The sequence below is a fragment of the Lithobates pipiens genome, unplaced genomic scaffold, assembly GCF_037356315.1.
Source record: "Lithobates pipiens isolate NorthernLeopardFrog02 unplaced genomic scaffold, aLitPip1_a1.2 Scaffold_10, whole genome shotgun sequence".
Lineage (NCBI taxonomy): Eukaryota > Metazoa > Chordata > Amphibia > Anura > Ranidae > Lithobates > Lithobates pipiens.
In genome coordinates, this window is record NW_027507686.1 from 166,295,440 (window position 1) to 166,314,218 (window position 18,779).

General features: G+C 48.9%; 1 protein-coding gene across 4 annotated transcripts in view; it reads left to right on the forward strand.

Annotated features, from left to right (window-relative positions):
* Window positions 1-4,496: 4,496 nt before the first annotated feature.
* SCYL1 (SCY1 like pseudokinase 1) overlaps window positions 4,497-18,779 on the forward strand; it is a 103,810-nt gene continuing 89,527 nt past the window's right edge. For all 4 annotated transcript variants that reach the window (XM_077459274.1, XM_077459290.1, XM_077459281.1 and 1 more), the window contains exon 1: window positions 4,497-4,662. In XM_077459274.1, coding sequence (XP_077315400.1) covers window positions 4,558-4,662 — 105 coding nt within the window. In that variant the 5' untranslated portion in view covers window positions 4,497-4,557. The remainder of the gene's footprint in view (window positions 4,663-18,779) is intronic.

Genomic DNA, 18,779 nt, shown 5'->3' on the forward strand with positions numbered 1-18,779 from the left:
TGTTTATTGGGAACTGTGTAAAATGCTTTTGCAAAATCCGGATACACCATGTCTATGGGCCTACCTTTATCTAGATGGCAACTCACCTCCTCATAGAAGGTTAATAGATTGGTTTGGCAAGAACGATTCTTCATAAATCCATTCTGATTACACAAGAGCTTGTGTACTATTGATGTTAGGCTAACTGGTCTGTAATTCCCAGCCCAGGGATGTATTTTGGGCCTCATAATCCTCTTTCATATTTTACCAAAAAATTGGGGTATATAGTGTTTTTTTTTTAAATAATTAAAGTGTAATTTTCCTAAAAAATTATGTCTGAAAAAAACGTTGTGCGAATAGTGTGTTGCATAAATAATTGTAAATCAACATTTTATTCCCTAGGGCACGTATCAAACACAAGGACTGGGGGCCGAATCCAGCATGCCAAGCCACTTCATGTGGCCCTTGCACCTTTCCTGCAGCACCCCCCCCCCCCCGAATTTCCACATTGCACATTATATCAGCAGTTGGCAGCAAAGAAGAGGACAGAACTCCTCTACCAGATGCTGTGCTTCTCTGTGAAGAACCCTTCTCCACCTCCCTTGGTCTAAGTATTCAGCAGACTATTTATAATTTTTTTTCGCCGCCGCCGCTAGTGGTCCATGGCCAGAACTGTGAATTGTCTCCACCAATCGCCCTTTTACAGAAGACCAGCTATCATGAGGAAGCAAAAAGAGGCGTAACACAGGCTCCGCCTCTTGGTTTGTTCCCTTCCTCCTCCATGAGCTGGTCTTCTGTAAATGGTACAGAGACCATAAGGAGATGTAAGGCGAGATGTAAGGACATGTAAAGAGGGACTCCGCTAGGGACACCTCTTGTAAGGAGGGACTCCGCTGGAGACACCTGATGTAAGGAGAGACTCCACTGGAGACTCTGGTGTAAGGAGGGACTCCGCTAGGGACTCCTGATGTAAGGAGGGACTCCGCTGGGGACTCCTGATGTAAGGAGGGACTCCGCTGGGGACTCCTGATGTAAGGAGGGACTCCGCTGGGGACTCCTGATGTAAGGAGGGACTCCGCTGGGGACTCCTGATGTAAGGAGGGACTCCGCTGGGGACTCCTGATGTAAGGAGGGACTCCGCTGGGGACTCCTGATGTAAGGAGGGACTCCGCTGGGGACTCCTGATGTAAGGAGGGACTCCGCTGGGGACTCCTGATGTAAGGAGGGACTCCGCTGGGGACTCCTGATGTAAGGAGGGACTCCGCTGGGGACAACTGATGTAAGGAGGGACTCCGCTGGGGACAACTGATGTAAGGGTGGACTCCGCTGGGGACAACTGATGTAAGGGTGGACTCCGCTGGGGACAACTGATGTAAGGGTGGACTCCGCTGGGAACACCTGATGTAAGGATGGACTTCGCTGGGGACACCTGATGTAAGGAGAAACTCTGCTGGGGACACCTGTGATTTAAGGAGGGACTATGCTGGGGACACCTATGATATAAGGAGGGACTCTGCTGGGGACACCTGATGTAAGGAGGGACTCCGCTGGGGAAACCTGATGTAAGGAGGGACTCCACTGGGGACACCTGATGTGGGACACCTCCACTGGGGACACCTGGAGTGACTCCACTGTGGAAACCTGTTATGTAAGGAGGGACTCCACTAGGGACACCTGATGTAAGGAGGGACTTCGCTGGGGACACCTCTGATGTAAGGAGAGACTCCGCTGATGACACCTCTGATGTAAGGAGAGACTCCGCTGATGACACCTGTGATGCAAGGAGGGACTCCGCTGGGGACACCTGTGATGTAAGGAGGGACTCCGCTGGGGACACCTGTGATGTAAGAAGGGACTCCGCTGGTGACACCTGTGATGTAAGGAGGGACTCCGCTGGGGACACCTGTGATGTAAGGAGGGACTCCGCTGGGGACACCTGTGATGTAAGGAGGGACTCCGCTGGGGACATCTCTGATGTAAGGAGGGACTCCGCTGGGGACATCTCTGATGTAAGGAGGGACTCTGATGGGGGACACCTGATGTAAGGAGGGACTCCGCTGGGGACACCTGATGTAAGGAGGGACTCCGCTGGGGACACCTGATGTAAGGAGGGACTCCGCTGGGGACACCTGATGTAAGGAGGGACTCCGCTGGGGACACCTGATGTAAGGAGGGACTCCACTGTGGACACCTGATGTAAGGAAGGACTCCACTGGGGACACCTGCTGTAAGGAGGGACTCCGCTGGGGACACAACACATGGAGGAACTCCACTGTGGACACCTGTTATGTAAGGAGGGACTCCCCCGGGGGCACCTGATGTAAGAAGGGACTTCGCTGGGGACACCTCTGATGTAAGGAGGGACTCTGCTGGGGACACCTCTGATGTAAGGAGGGACTCCGCTAGGGACTCCTGATGTAAGGAGGGACTCCGCTGGGGACTCCTGATGTAAGGAGGGACTCCGCTGGGGACTCCTGATGTAAGGAGGGACTCCGCTGGGGACTCCTGATGTAAGGAGGGACTCCGCTGGGGACTCCTGATGTAAGGAGGGACTCCGCTGGGGACAACTGATGTAAGGGTGGACTCCGCTGGGGACAACTGATGTAAGGGTGGACTCCGCTGGGGACAACTGATGTAAGGGTGGACTCCGCTGGGGACAACTGATGTAAGGGTGGACTCCGCTGGGGACAACTGATGTAAGGGTGGACTCCGCTGGGAACACCTGATGTAAGGATGGACTTCGCTGGGGACACCTGATGTAAGGAGAAACTCTGCTGGGGACACCTGTGATTTAAGGAGGGACTATGCTGGGGACACCTATGATATAAGGAGGGACTCTGCTGGGGACACCTGATGTAAGGAGGGACTCCGCTGGGGAAACCTGATGTAAGGAGGGACTCCACTGGGGACACCTGATGTGGGACACCTCCACTGGGGACACCTGGAGTGACTCCACTGTGGAAACCTGTTATGTAAGGAGGGACTCCACTAGGGACACCTGATGTAAGGAGGGACTTCGCTGGGGACACCTCTGATGTAAGGAGAGACTCCGCTGATGACACCTCTGATGTAAGGAGAGACTCCGCTGATGACACCTGTGATGCAAGGAGGGACTCCGCTGGGGACACCTGTGATGTAAGGAGGGACTCCGCTGGTGACACCTGTGATGTAAGGAGGGACTCCGCTGGGGACACCTGTGATGTAAGGAGGGACTCCGCTGGGGACACCTGTGATGTAAGGAGGGACTCCGCTGGGGACACCTGTGATGTAAGGAGGGACTCCGCTGGGGACATCTCTGATGTAAGGAGGGACTCCGCTGGGGACATCTCTGATGTAAGGAGGGACTCTGATGGGGGACACCTGATGTAAGGAGGGACTCCGCTGGGGACACCTGATGTAAGGAGGGACTCCGCTGGGGACACCTGATGTAAGGAGGGACTCCGCTGGGGACACCTGATGTAAGGAGGGACTCCGCTGGGGACACCTGATGTAAGGAGGGACTCCGCTGGGGACACCTGATGTAAGGAGGGACTCCGCTGGGCACACCTGATGTAAGGAGGGACTCCACTGTGGACACCTGATGTAAGGAAGGACTCCACTGGGGACACCTGCTGTAAGGAGGGACTCCGCTGGGGACACATGGAGGAACTCCACTGTGGACACCTGTTATGTAAGGAGGGACTCCCCCGGGGGCACCTGATGTAAGAAGGGACTTCGCTGGGGACACCTCTGATGTAAGGAGGGACTCTGCTGGGGACACCTCTGATGTAAGGAGGGACTCTGCTGGGGACACCTAATGTAAGGAGGGACTCTTCTGGGGCACCTGATGTAAGGAGTGATTCCGCTGGGGAAACCTGATGTAAGCAGGGACTCCGCTGGGGCACTTGATGTAAGGAGGGACTCCGCTGGGGACACCTGATGTATGGATGACTCTTGACTTCTGATGCAAGGGGGGGTGGGGTGCTCTGGACATCTAGTCTTACAGACACAACCGGCCCTTTGAAGGCAACCAAAATGTCGATGCGACCCACAATGAAATTGAGTTTGGTTGTCTAGGATGTCTGCTAAAAAATAAATATATATATATATTTATACACACACACACATATACATACATACATACACACATATATATATATTTGGGGGTTATAAGTAATTTCTAGCCAAAAAAATACTGATGTAAACGCGTAAACAGAAAAGCCGTGTAAATTTACATTGCTGCAATATAGGTACATTTATTATTTTTTTGCAAAACATCAAACATCTTTTTAAACTATTCCATACTCTGCAAAAAAAAGACCGATTTAGATATCCTTTAATGGCACACATTTTTTATTTTTGTTTATAAAACTGGAGAAACACAGTGATGTTAGTGGTTGGAGGTATAGAATACTGGTCAGACACAGATCCGTGCAACTTTTCACTTTGTATTTAACATGTCAATAAAGATTGTTGAAAAAAAAGAGCGAGAGAGACATGATGATCCAGTTTGCGCCACATGATCAGTCAGTGACGTGTCTCGGTAGACACGCCTATGCCCGGTCCACGTCACGGTGACGTGTCTACCCCGTTGTCAAGATGTGGTTCTGGTCCCGGGACCCGGCCCGTGATTTTCCCTATGAGGTCACCGGAGAACGGGAGGAATTACCGGGAGGATGGGGGACCCAGAAGGGTAAAAAGAAGGTAATGGGGCAGTGAGGGAGTCAGAGGGAGGTGATGAGGTGTATTGTATGTGATGACACTCTCCTATAGATCACCACAAATCGTATACCTGGTCATGTGACTACACAGGCACGTCCTACAATCATCTGTCCTGCACCAGGCTGGCTGACGTGATGCTGGGCTCTTATCATTTACAATGGGGGATGTTCTAGAATGCCTCCATGGCAGTGTGTAGGGATCATTCACAGGTTCTTCCCTACTCCTCCTGTCTCGGCATCTGCCAGTGCTGTTCCACTTCATGTTGTGCGAGTGTGCGCCCAATCTGCGAATATGTGTGCCACCGTACTGCGAGTGTGTGTGCGCCCAATCTGCGAATGTGTGCGCCACCGTACTGCGAGTGTGTGTGCCCAATCTGCGAATGTGTGCGCCACCGTACTGCGAGTGTGTGTGTGCCCAATCTGTGAATGTGTGTACCACCGTACTGCGTGTGTGTGTGCCCAATCTGCGAATGTGTGCGCCACCGTACTGCGAATGTGTGAGACCGTACTGCAAACTTCCTGGCGGGCTCTGTACGTCCATCATTCAGGGCAGCTGGCAGAAAATGTAAGAGTGAAGTCCATGGACAGGAGCCTCTCTTGGGTGTGGGCTGTCTCCCCCCCCTTGTGAATATAGTTACCCTACTAGTGCTGCCGCCTCTCCAAGGTACCATGGTTGCAATCACACTCCTGCCTCCTTCATGTACAGTGCAGGGTTAACCTTACCTCCATCACAGTGGAGGTAAGGTTAGCAATGCAGCCTTATTTCGCCTAGCCATAGACTTCATGAGCATTTAAAGTGATTGTAAAGCCTTATTTGTAAAACAACCCATTCAGTTTAAAATAGAAATGAAAGGCAAAACTTTTTGTATTGCTATAAAAAAGCAAAAAACAAAACAAAAAACATTATAAATACCCTTTAATTTAAGGGGGGATGTCAGGACAAGTGTGATCATTGGAGGAGAGCACACTGAGTTCCCAGCACAGCAAAAGAACTGGCCACGATGTGTTCTCCTGCTTAGTGTGGTCAGTTTTTAATAGAAAAGCAGAGGACTGACAGGAACTTCACACAAAGGAAGTAATACAAAGAGAACAGGATACTTTTTAATACAAGTACATGGTACAGTAGGCACATATCAGGTATATGAAATGCTGAGTTTTACAGGGGGGGGGGGGGGGGGGGTCACTGCAAAGGCTCATGTACTCATGCGTTGCTTTTCAGAAAGTGGTGCAGGTGCATCTGACAGACAAATCAGGAGGTGATACTGCCACCTCCTGAATGTTTGTTTCTTTTTTTGGACAGCCAAACAGGCTGTTTGAATGGGAATACCACACCATGACCGCGGGTTTAGTGTCATAGTTTCTGTGCAGCTCCATTAACTTGAATGTGTTTCATTTGGCTGCAGTACTGCTGGACATGATAGAGGGATAACTTTTACTGTGCTGTGGTTCAAAGCATTGTGGCCGTGGCTTGTGCATACCCCTGTCCGACTACCTTTGCAGCTTGAAGTGGTTGCAAAGGCAAATGTTTTTTTACCTTCGTGTATTCTATGCATGAAGGTAAAAAAAAAAAAAACTGTGTGCAGCAGCTCCCCCAAATACAGCCTTGGCTCTCCAGGGCCTCGTACTCCTGATTGGCTTTTGGCAGCAGCGGCAACCATTGGCTGTCAATCGCAGCCAATGAGCCAATCAGGAGATAGAGGGGGTGGGGCCGAGCCATGACTTTGTGTGTGAATGGACTCACAGAGCTGTGGCTCAGGAGCGCACCTGCGTGGGAGCCCCCAGAGAAAACTGCTTGCTGTAGGGGCAGGAGGGAGGGGACAGGAGCGCCAGCATGGGACCCGAGAAGAGGAGGCTCTAAGCAAAACCACTGCACAGAGCAGGTAAGTATAACCTGTTTATACGTTAGAAAAAAAACAAGACTTTAATATTGCTTTAAGCGGGAGTGCTAAAAACGCAGCTCAACTGCCTGTTTTTTTACTATTCCATAAACGTAAGTGTAAACTACATACAAAGGTAGAATTTGGCTGCTTTACATTTTTAAACAGGCCTATAGTAAGGCTTACCTGTAGGTACTATGAATTTCTCCTAAACTTCCAGAGTGCATGCAGCCAGTGTCGTCACCAGCGAATGCGCTCTGAAGGTCCGGCATACCCTGCTGGACCATCAGAGCCCGTGCCATAAACGTTGTCTCCCACGTGCGCAAACACAAGTGACATCATCGCACCTCCGGCCACAAACCCGGAAGGAAAATGGGGTGAAGATGGAAGCCCTCTCAGCAGTGACCGCACACCGCTGGAGACCTTCATTTTAGGGCCTTTTATTGCAGATGAGTCATTGCAGGTCTTTTCTATGATAAATAGTCTGCCCACTTGTAAGCTTTTTAATTTTGACTTGCTTTAATGCTTTTCTGAGTTCTATTATTTTTTTTTTACTATTTTATTATATTTATACTTTTGCATAATTCAACAAAACCACTATTGCAAAGCAACGTGGCAAAATACATGAAATGCGACGTTATAATAAATCTAGTGTAGATATTTACCAGCACACCACACCAGATCCGTGGTGTGTTGGCGATTATCTATACTTGATTGGAGATGTTGCAGCACCAGTCTTTTTAGAGCCCATTCCAAGAACATGTGTAATGGGAATATGAAAAACTGATTATCAATTGCATTTCTACTACAGATTGGCAAATGGCAGCATGTTAATAGATGCAACAGCTATGACGTTATTGATAAAAGTCCTCCATTGTATGTCTATTTACTGCCACAAGCCTGGAGAGATTGTAGCAGTTCCTCAGATGACTGCCACATTTCACAAATCTATTTCATGGCATTGATGTCTGTAAAGAGACCATTCTCCTGTATAATAAAATACTTGGAACCATGTCATACCAGCGATCCTAAAAAAGGTGACAAGTCACCAGCAATGGCATCATTAGGGAGAGCACTCACCTGCTCCCACAGGGTAGCTCATGTTCTGGCTGAGACATTGAAGAATCGCACCCACCAGTGAGGGAGGAGTAACAGTATGCTGATTGGCCCAGCAGTTAATCACCTGATCACATCAACAACATTCTCTGCACCTCGGAGGACTAAACTGCTGGGGAAGATCAGGAGAGGAAGGAAGCCCAGTGTGTCACATGACTGACCAGAAGACCTTGGAAAAAAGGTAAGTATATTTAAAAAAAGAATACACTTAGCCTTTGGGGTGTTAAATGGGGAGAGATGGACATTGTAAAACCTCTGTCATTTATCTTTTTTTCTCCCAATTAAGGAGGTTTCCCTTCACTTCCTGTTCATTAGACAATAGGAAGTGAGAGGAAATCTCTCCTTTGACATGAAGGAAATGCCCTCTTAGACCCCTGTTGCACCTGTCGGTCCAATCATGTCCACCTGTTTTTTTTTTTTTCTCAGACAGATCTAAGACCCCTTTCACACTGGGGTGGTTTTCAGGCCGCCTCTCATACATTCCCTTGTGCCTTTTCACACTGGGGCGGTGCGCTTGCGGGACAGGAAAAAAAAAGTCCTGCAAGCAGCATCTTTGTATACAGCGCTCCCAAAACACCCCTGCCCATTGGAATGAATGGGCAGCGATTTGAAAGCGCTGCAAAACTTGAGTTTTTAACTCCCTTTTTTGGGGGGGTTAATAGCGCCCCGCTAGAGGCAGATAAGTGGTGCAAAATCACAGCTTAAACAGCAGTAAAGCTCTGCTAAAACGAGTGTAGCTTTACCGCAGAAACATGGCTGCGGCCCCAGTGTGAAAGGGGTCTAAGTGAAAGCTCCTTGTTAGTCTGTGGGTAGGCGGATGTAAAAGGATGTCTGTTTAGATCTGATTACCACCGAGCCCCTTCAGGTCCAAAAAATAAATAAAAACAATTGGGGAGGTCTGTGTCCTTTTCTGCTCTTTATGATATAAATGTGACAGATCTGAGAGGGATATAAATGGACGCATGTCGGTTTACATCTGCCTGTAGACCCAACGTCTGGAAAGCTCCGGGAGGCCAAAAGTGACATCAGTACCTGTTTGGCTCCCATTCTGCAGGGGATTTGTCAATGGATCCACTGATGGTTCGAATGGATACAGCCAGGGTGGATTTCATTTAAATCAACTCAATTTAAATCATAATTATTAAAGAGCAAATGTCATCTGTCCTGCAGCGGCTCCTCTCCTGACCCGCTGGTGACTTATTTAAAATAAGCTGTTAGGTTCGTAAAACAGATATTGGAACCGATTCAATCATAGTTTGTATTGTACATAGATTTGCAAAACAATGGGATAAAGGAATATTCCTGAACTTTGTTTTATCTTATGGTTACTGTGGCATTGTGCGAATGCATCAATACAGTGCATGTTATCTCAGCTTCCAGAGCTTGGATTCATTGAATAAGTTTACAAAAATTTAAATATTGCAAAATATACAGCATCATGCTACATAATTAAGCTCCATTTCATGCTAAATAAACTAAATTATTAATGCATCTTAAATAGAAAACCTATCTTTTGATTTTTTTTTTTGCTCCAAAAGCATTTATTAAAATAAATTTAACAAAAATAAAAAACATAATATTTGTTTTTTTTTAAATAAAAAAATAAATTTCTTTTTGGATACAGCCATTGTGAAAGGGTTCTTAGACAGTTGTCACCAGGACAAGTGTTCCCCTTTTTCCATAACTTTCAGTCTAGGTGACAATGTGATACCAGTCCAAAGAGAGAATGTCAATCTCCCAGTATAGTTCTTGTTATACAAGTGTGACTGGCTGTAGTTCAGAAGTCATTATTATAGGATGCAGTTGATCAACATACTTGCTGTGCTTTGAGCATGTGAAATCATCAGAGAATTAATGCATCTTTACAGTTATTACCTGAAGCACACTGCTTAGTCATTGGCAACTTTTTTTAAATCTGACATCGAATTGGAATAGAAATGTGGCTGTATGTCTAGGAGAGACTATATTGCTGGAGGTGTGGAAGGTTAGGGTCTTCTGTTACATCTGCTGATAAGACTGAGATAGGTCTTTGCAAAGATGCACTAATGAGATGCTTTGTATGTTGATTTTTGAAGACTAGAATGCTTGTTTCGGGTGTGGGAGGAATACATTTTACATCACATGAATGTTAGCTGGATATAAATTGTACCAGCGATGAGTAATTGTCACGTTGACCACATACCTTACTGATTGTTCAGACTCTACATTAGACCAGCATCTGTCAAATATCAACTCTGGGCACAACAAAAGAAACAGAAGAGGCGGGCAGATAAAATCACAAGTGTCACCTCAGCCAATGGCTGCATATGACCAACTCAATTTCTATATGGCCACACAAGGGAAGTGAGTAGGACTTGGCCAGTACTGGATATACAGTGGCCAGACCCCTTTCACACTGGGGCACTTTGCAGGCGTTACAGCGCTAAAAATAACGCCTGCAAAGTGCCCTGAAAGAGCCGCTACTGTATCTCCAATGTGAAAGCCCGAGGGCATTCACACTGGAGCGGTGCGCTGACAGGACGTTAAAAAAAATCTTGCTAGCAGCATCTTTGGAGCAGTGTATACACCGCTTCTGCCCATTGAAATCAATGGAGCAGCGCAGCTATTGCAACGGCAATTTGCGGGCAGTATTGACCCTTATTCGGCCGTTAGTGGGGGTTAAAACAGCCCCGCTAGCGGCCGAATACTGCCGGTAAAGTGGCACTAAAAATAGCACCGTTTTATAGCTGACGCCGCTCCCAGCCCAGTGTGAAAGGGACCTAACAATGAGTTATACTTTAAACCACACTGCCCAAAACTACATTTTTATAGGGAGAACAACCATAGAGTTCTGGTTTAAATGAACAAGCTGAAGATAGGAGCTAGTTGGTTGCCATGCACAGCTGCTCCAGATTCTGGCTGTTCCAGGTTTGATAAATACCCATCATTGTAGCTCTGACTCAGCAGGGGCATTTACAGAGAGACCACTGCTTCCAGTCACACAGTGGGGGCCCTTCTCTATCGCATGCTGGCAAGGACTTTGCACACTTTCTGTTTTCTTTTTTTCTTTTACAAAAGTTTTTATTGTAGAGTAACAAGATTACGGGTCAATACAATAGGCTTACAGTGTGATGCCGGTACAGGAAGTTTCAGTCCAGTACAATTAAAGTAAATTTCCAGGTAACATTGTACACATTCCCTGGATCAAAACAGACCCTGGGTTCACAGAAATGCAACACAAACATGGACTGGAGAATGCCTGAAGCCTATGGTGATCATATCTAGCGTAGTTGAAGGATGAAAAGGGAAAAAAAGAAAAAAAAAAAGGAGGGAAGGAAGGAGGGGGAAAGTTAAGGGACAAGAGAAGATTGGAAGGAAAAGAAGGTTTAGAGTGCCTCAGAGGAATAGGGGGGTCTGGAGGGAAGAGAGGGAAGTCAGAAAGAGGAAAGGGGGGATGGGCCCACGGGGTGTGCCCCACCGGGCTCCTACAGCGACAGCAAGGTGGTATTGAATCTGGGAGAATGGTGATACTCTATCCAGGGTTGCCAGACTCTAAGAAATTTGGCATGAGTGTCAGAGAGAACAGAAGACAGTTTTTCATTGACCATGACATCATTCAGACGATTTTTGACCGCCTCAAAACTAAGGGCCGGGGTTCTCCATGCTCGCGCTATAGTCAGTTTAGTTGCGGTAAAAAGATGCTGTGCCAGCTGCCGTTCGGAGCGTATCAGTTCTGGTATCGCTTTCCCGAGAAGAGCCTCGAAAGGATCCCTTTTTAGGTTCACTCGGAGTAAACTGCGGAGTAACGCGTAGACCCTGACCCATAATCTGCACACCTTCGGGCAAGTCCACCAAATGTGGGCCATTGTACCCTCCTGGTCACACCCCCTGAAACAGAGAGGGGAGCAGGTGGGAAAAAAGCGGGCTAGGCGTGTTGGGGTGTAATACCACCGGTATAGGACCTTGTAGGCGTTCTCTAGAATCGTGACATTGCAGGAGCATTTTGACAAGGTTAGGGTCATTGCCTGCCAATCCTCCGGGTCCAGCTGTTTCCCCAGGTCCCTCTCCCACTGCAGGTGATAGGATCGCACCGGGGGTTTCTTCCCGGTGATCAAGGCTGAATATATTAAGGAAATCAGACCAGGAGAGTGAGGCCTGGATCTGCAGATACTCTCGAACGGTGACAACCGGTATGGGGCATCCTGGGACTTGATGAGGCTTTGCAGGAAGTGATGAAGCTGGAGGTATCTAAAATACTCCCTTAAGGGTATATCATGAGACGAGCGCAAGGCTGCAAATGGTAGTATTCTAGTAGGAGTAAGTAAGGAATGAACGTCTACGAAGCCATTGAGGGTCCACCATTTAAACTGTGCAGAATTATCAAGACCCGGGGGGAAAAGGGGGCAACGAAGGAGTCGCAGCAGCGGGAGATGGGAAGAAGCCAACCCTGCCGAATACTTCACTGAGTCCCAAACTCTCAAAGTGTGGAGCATGCAGGGCCCCGTAACCGTGGGGCGAAGTTTTGGCGGGAGCCAGGGTAAGGAGGAAATGGGGATGGGGTCCACGTCGAGTAGGTCGATAGTAGCCCACAAAGGGAGCTGATGCGTCTCGTGGAGATGAGAGAGGGGTGCTATGGTGGCTGCTATATAGTAGTCTCTTAGATTTGGGACTGCCAGGCCTCCATTTGCTCTCTTAGCGAACATGATTTGTCTATTGATACGGGGGCGGGATGAGCCCCAGATAAATTGTAGGACCCTACGCTGGTGAATATTGAGGATGTGTGGAGGAATCGAGATTGGGAGGACCCGAAAATAATATAGTAGCTTCGGGAGATATGCCATTCTGACGGCCGATATCCTCCCGAACCAAGAGAGGGGAAAAGATGACCACGATGTCAGCATATCCGATAGTCGCTTGAACAATGGGGGGTAGTTAGCCTGATATAGGGCCTGATATGTGGAGGTGATGTAAATTCCCAAATAGGGTAAGGAGGAGACCCATTGATAGGGAAAGGCCGCTCGCAAGTCCCTCAGTAGTTCCTGGGTCAGGTTGGTCGACAACGCCTTCGATTTCGACGGGTTGATCTGGAGCCCTGAGAGTGATGCAAAAGTCTGTAGTAGGGAGTGTAGGTTGGGCAGAGAGGTTCTAGGGGAAGTGACAAAAAGGAGAATGTCATCAGCAAACAGGGAGACCTTATGGGGAGAGCCGGCTATTTCAATGCCCTTGATGTCGGGGTGAGTCCTTATCGCTTCCGCCAGGGGTTCAAGCGCCAGTACAAAAAGAAGGGGTGACAGTGGGCAACCCTGGCGGGTCCCTCTTCGGATATCAAAGATGGGGGAGTCAAACCCGTAATATTTCACTCTTGCTCTGGGGGAATCGTATAGAGCCGATATCCAAGACATAAACGGGGACCCGAAGCCAAAGCGTCGCAGAACCGACATGAGGTAGGACCATGACAAGGTATCAAAGGCCTTAGTCATATCGAGGGAGAGAAGCATAGATTCGAGAGAGCGAGTGTGAGCTAGGTGTTGAAGTTGCACTATGCGGCGGATTGCGTCGCCAGCCTGTCTCTGGGGCACAAAACCGACCTGATCCTTTTTTATCAGACGAGGGAGAAACGAGTTTAGGCGTGTCGCCAAGATTTTTGTCAGAAGCTTCATATCGATATTGATAAGTGAGATAGGCCTGAAGTTAGCCCAAGATGTGTGATCACGATCAGGTTTCGGAATCATTACTACATTTGCCATCAAAAGATCCGGGGTAAGAGGACAACCTCTCTTCACCGAGTTGTACATAGCCACCAGATGGGGCGTCACTACTGGTGCCAATTTTCTATAATATAGCGCAGTATAACCATCCGGCCCGGGTCGCTTGCCCACTTTCAATTCTTTTATGGCCTGTAGAACTTCTGAGGGTTGGATGTCCCTATCCATAAGGGTGACATGAGCCCCCGTCAAGGATGGGAGTGAGAGGCCAGCAAGAAAGTCTGCCGTTCTCTGAGTTGAGGGCCCCCCCGATGCCGTATACAACTTAGCTAGGCGGAACCCAAACTCCTCTAGGACATGCTTTGGGTTCCCGGACAGGACGTTGTTGCGGTCCCTCAAAGTAATCGGGGTTACCTTGGGGGCAAATGTTCGGAGTCTGTTGGCCAGCATGCGCGTCGGTTTATTTGCTCTCTGGTACCATCGCTGGCGGGACCAGCGAAGTGCTCGCTCGGCCTCCTCAGTGAGGCACAAATCAAGCTCAGATCTGGTTCGTTCCAGAAGCTTGCGGTTGCTCGGGGTAGGAAACTGCTTGAACCTCTCAGATATCTCTGCCAAACGGGACTCAATTTCCCTTCGTCTCTTCTCTCTAGTTTTCTTCCGGACTGAGGCTAGGCCAATTATACGTCCGCAACACTGCTTTATAGGCCTCCCAGAGGACCACCGGTGAGGTCACTGAGCCCATGTTTTCGCGAAAATAGTCCTCAGAGGCCTTAATTATCTCCTGTGTAGTTTCTACATGGGAAAGGAGCGAGTCGTTCATGACCCAGGGGGAAAGTCGGGGTCTATCCAGGATAGAACGGCAGACAACCAAGACAGGGTCATGGTCCGACCACGGTACGGCCAAGACTGAGGCCGTTTCCACCAGTGGCAGGTGTCGTCTCAGCATGAACATGTGGTCAATCCGTGAGTGGACCTGGTGGGGGTGGGAATAATGGGTATAGTCTCTGCCCTGTGGATGACATTCCCTCCATAGATCAACTAAGTCCAGAGATTGTAGGGCACCGTTGAATAAAGCGGGGCTCGTCGTCGGGCCCCTCTTTTCTGGCGGGTGCTTGTCTACTTTAGGGTTAAGGATCAGGTTGGAGTCTCCCGCCAGTAGAAGGGTGCCCTTGCCATGGGAAGCCAGCAGTGCGCAGACATGGGTCAAAAAGGGTCCGGGATTCACATTGGGGGCATAGTACGTCAGTATGGTCACTTCCGTGTCATGAACAGTGCCTTGAAGCAGTAAATATCTGCCGTCAGGATCAGCTATCTGTCTAGCGCAACTAAATGGAACTGATTTACGGAACGCCACGAGAACCCCTCGCTGTTTAGTTGGAGCATTCGCCATAAAAACTTGGGGAAATTGAGCATCAAAGTATTTAGGATGAGAGGTCTCAGAAAAATGTGTCTCCTGTAAGCAAGCAATATCAATGTGTTGTCTGCGAAGGTACTTAAATATTTTAACTCTCTTGTGGGGGGAATTCATTCCCTGAACATTCAGGGACAGCCATTTAATCGTCATTGATAGAGTAACAGAAAAACGCTTACCTGGAGCCGAAGATCACACCCCGTGCGCCCGGAGGAGAGAGGGAGAAAGGAAAGAAGTACAGAGGGGGATAGAGAAGGGATAAAAAGCATCATTATAGCACAGATGGTAGAGACATGCAATGCTAGGTACCAAAACGTATTATACAGCAAGATTGCTATCGGTCGTGGGATACAAGACCCACTTCGCGGTTGGGAGTTGGCTCGAGCAGGAGTCCGAGCCAAGAACCAACACATGGGGGTGCGGTGGTCCGTCGGAAACCACCTGACTTAACATTAACAATTATTGCAAACGTCAAAAAACCTGACAACAGTGGCATAACTGCATAAAACAGGAGTACGAACATTAATAAGGATAAACAAAAGAAAAATAATACTGGCATAAGGAACAGAGAGCCCAGACGCTAAGGCCTGTAAGAAATTTCCTCGGTCAGACGGTAAGTCCCTGTTCAGAAATAAAAAAGAAACAAACATGCAACCTGAGGTTAGTACTGTCTGAATACCGTCTGTGTCCAGCCTTAGAGACACTCGGCCACATGAAACAGAAATAAAAGAACAAAAATAAGAAACCCATAGGCCGAGTCGCGCCCTGTCTGGAATGAAACGCTCCATGTATAGGCCCATAAAACAAGAGTGTAGGAGCAGGAACCTATTCCCCGGGTGGCCACGGTGACTGACCCCCTGGACTAGTAATTCCCGGGTAGCAAGGGGGGGGACCCGTTTCCTGAGGTCAAGAGCCATGAACCATAACCGCCCGTTACCCCGAGGGGCAGAAAATAGGGAAAAAAAAAAAAAAAAAAAGGGGGGGGGGAGGGGGGGAGAAACACACAAAAAAAATAAAATAAATAAATAAATAAAAAAAATAAAAAAAAAACACTTCTAGAAGGGTAATGGACAGACATGAGACTATATGTGAAAAAGAAAAACATTGGGTGAAACATTTGAGAGAGAGAAAAAAAAAAAAAAAAAAAAAAAAAAAGGGCAGTCACCCCCGGAGAAAAACCAGCATACTTGGAAATGATGGGCTGTAGTGAACCTGAGTTGTAGGAAGCCCCAGTCCATCCAAGGTATAAAGGGGGGGCTCAGTGTGGCTTCCACTTGAGTCTTGAAAAAGAATACATGGGAACCCCATTCTTATTGCCTGGGGCGTCCAAAGTACAACAGACTCTCTCAATATCTGCCTGCAGGACCCATGACGGCAGCAGTTAGAAAAAAAATGAAAAAGAAAAGGAGGCAGTCAAGCAAGTCAAAGCAAAAAAAAAACGGGATCCTTTCTGACTTCTAGCGATGGCCACCCGTGGAGGCCTCTTGAAATTTCTGAGCCTTGAGGGAACGGAGGGCTTGAGATCCGCTCTGAGATGATTGTGAGGGTAGCCGCGGGGCTCTGGAAGGGCCCGGGCGGGCCATGGCGGCCTCAGGCTGGGAGGGGGGAAGGTCAAACTGAAGTTCCTGGAATTGCCGTCGCAGGTCCGGCAGGGAAGAAGCATGAAACTGGCGTCCCAAATGGTAAAAAGAAAGTTTAAAGGGGAATCCCCACCGATAGCGAATGTTCCTGGACTGTAAGATTTGCAGATAGGGCTTCATATTTCGCCTCTTAGCAATAGTAACCGGGGAAAGATCCGCAAATAGTTGAAGGGGATGACCTTGAAACGATATGTCTGGTAGGTCTCTGGCGGCTTGGAGGAGTCGCTCTTTGGTCCTGTAGAAGTGGAATTTTATAATAACGTCCCTGGGCGGACCCTCCGTAGGCTTGGGAGCGAGGGACCTGTGTATGCGATCGAATTCAAGGCGCTCAGTCGGGATGTCGGGTGCGAGCTCCTGAAAGAATGCCGTTGCTGTACCCTGGAGGTCTATAATGGTCTCCGGGAGGCCTCGGATGCGGAGGTTGCCCCTGCGGGCCCTGTTTTCAGAGTCCTCAAGTTTATCCTGTAGAACAAGAAGTTCTGCGTTAAGCTTTTCTACCTCCTCCTCGTGACCCTCCAGCACCGTGGTCGTCAGGTCCATCCTCTCCTCCAGCTGATTTGTGCGGTGTCCCAGCTCCTTGAGACCTTTCACCAGTTCCGCAGATAACTTACGGGAAGCCGCGTTGATCTCATCTCTTACTATAGTGCGGAATTTCTGCAGCAGGGCATCTGAGCCTGTGTCCACTGGGCTGGCCAGATTTGATGGGAATTGTGACAGACTATCGTCCGACTGCTGAGTGGTGTCATCAGGTTCTGGGGGTTCGGGCGCCATCCTGCCTTTCCCTTTCGCCTTCCCTGGTGCCGGGGATGTTTTCTGTTGTGATTTGTTGCGGGGGCGATTCCGGGGCGTATTATACATCCCCGCCGCTTGCTCAGTAGCGCACGGCCGGGGCAGTAGTGGCAAAGAAATATAACTGGGTATGCCTTATTTGTCAAGTGGTACTTCCGACGGCGCGACACTAAAGGACTACACTTTCATCCCAGCGTCCGCGCAAGCACCTCCATACAAGTTCAGTCACTTACAGGGCCCTCCAGGGCCACTGACATACATTGAGTGCAGAAGGTAGAGGTTATTGGGGAGGGGGGGGCCAGGTCTCAGCCCAGGGAGCAAAGGATGCCTGCAGTGAGGTGGAGGGTGTACCAAGATGGCCGCCTACCTCTGCTTCTTCTATTGTCCCTCTCTGGCTTACCTCCCAGTAAGGCCAGGCCGACACCTCCAAATTGGGGCCTCAGGTCGCAGGGGTCTCCTCGCATCCACGGCGAACCGATCGCTGTGCTGTGGGCGCTGAGCGGCACTCCCGGGCGGAGGCTCCGGCGCCTCCGCAGGCCGCAAGATGGCGGCCGGGGCTCGAGCAGAAAAGTAGGCCGCAAGCCTGATCGCGAGGCCCGCGGCCCGAAAGTGCGGCCAAAACACTCCCGGGATGTAGCGCTGGTGTTTGTCAGCAGAGCTGAGACTACCGCCGGCCGAGACTCAGCCCGATGAGGGCGGATGGCGGTAGATAGGAATTCGGCCGGCGGAGCTCAGCTAAAGCACGTCTTCCTCGCGCTGCGTCCGGCCGCACACTTTCTGTTTTCATGAACCTGAAATGTGTTTAGCTGGTTTTAACTGAGAGTTCAGTTGGGCTTTAACTTCAGCTGCTGACTTTTAACCTCCCTGGCGGTATGATTATGTCGGATTTTAGGTGCTGAAAGCGGTACAATTATTTTGCATGGAAATTTGGCATTTTTATATTGTAGACCTGTAAGACCCCCTTCACACTGGGGCATTTTTAAGGCGCTTTAGCCTTAAAAAAAAGCGCCTGTAAAGCGCTTGAAAGAAGCCTCATCTGCAATCCCAATGTGAAAGCCTGAGTGCTTTCGCACTGAGATCCCTTTCACACTGGGGCGTTTTTCAGGCACTTTAGCTTTAAAGAAAGTACCTGAAAGAAGCCTCATCTGCAATCCCAATGTGAAAGCCAGAGTGCTTTCACACTGAGGCGCTGCACTGGCAGGGCGTCAAAAAAAAAAAAAAAAAAAAAAAAAAAAAAAAAGTCCTGCAAACAGCTTCTTTGCAGCGCTTTTAGAGCAGTGAATACACCACTCCTAAAGTGCCCCTTCCCATTGAAATCAATGGGAAGCACCTGAAAAGTGCCTGCAAAGCGCTTTTGGCAGCAGCGCTTTGTGGGTGCTTTTAACCCTTTTATTTGGCCTCTAGCAGGGATTAAAAGGGCCCAATAGCGTTCAAAAAACGCTGGTAAAGCGGCGCTTTATGAGCGTTTTTCGGGCGCTGACATTGTGAAAGGGCTCTTAAAGCACTTGGGCTTTCACATTGGGATTGCAGATGAGGCTTCTTTCAAGTGCTTTACAGGCGAGGAATGCCTGAAAAACACCCCA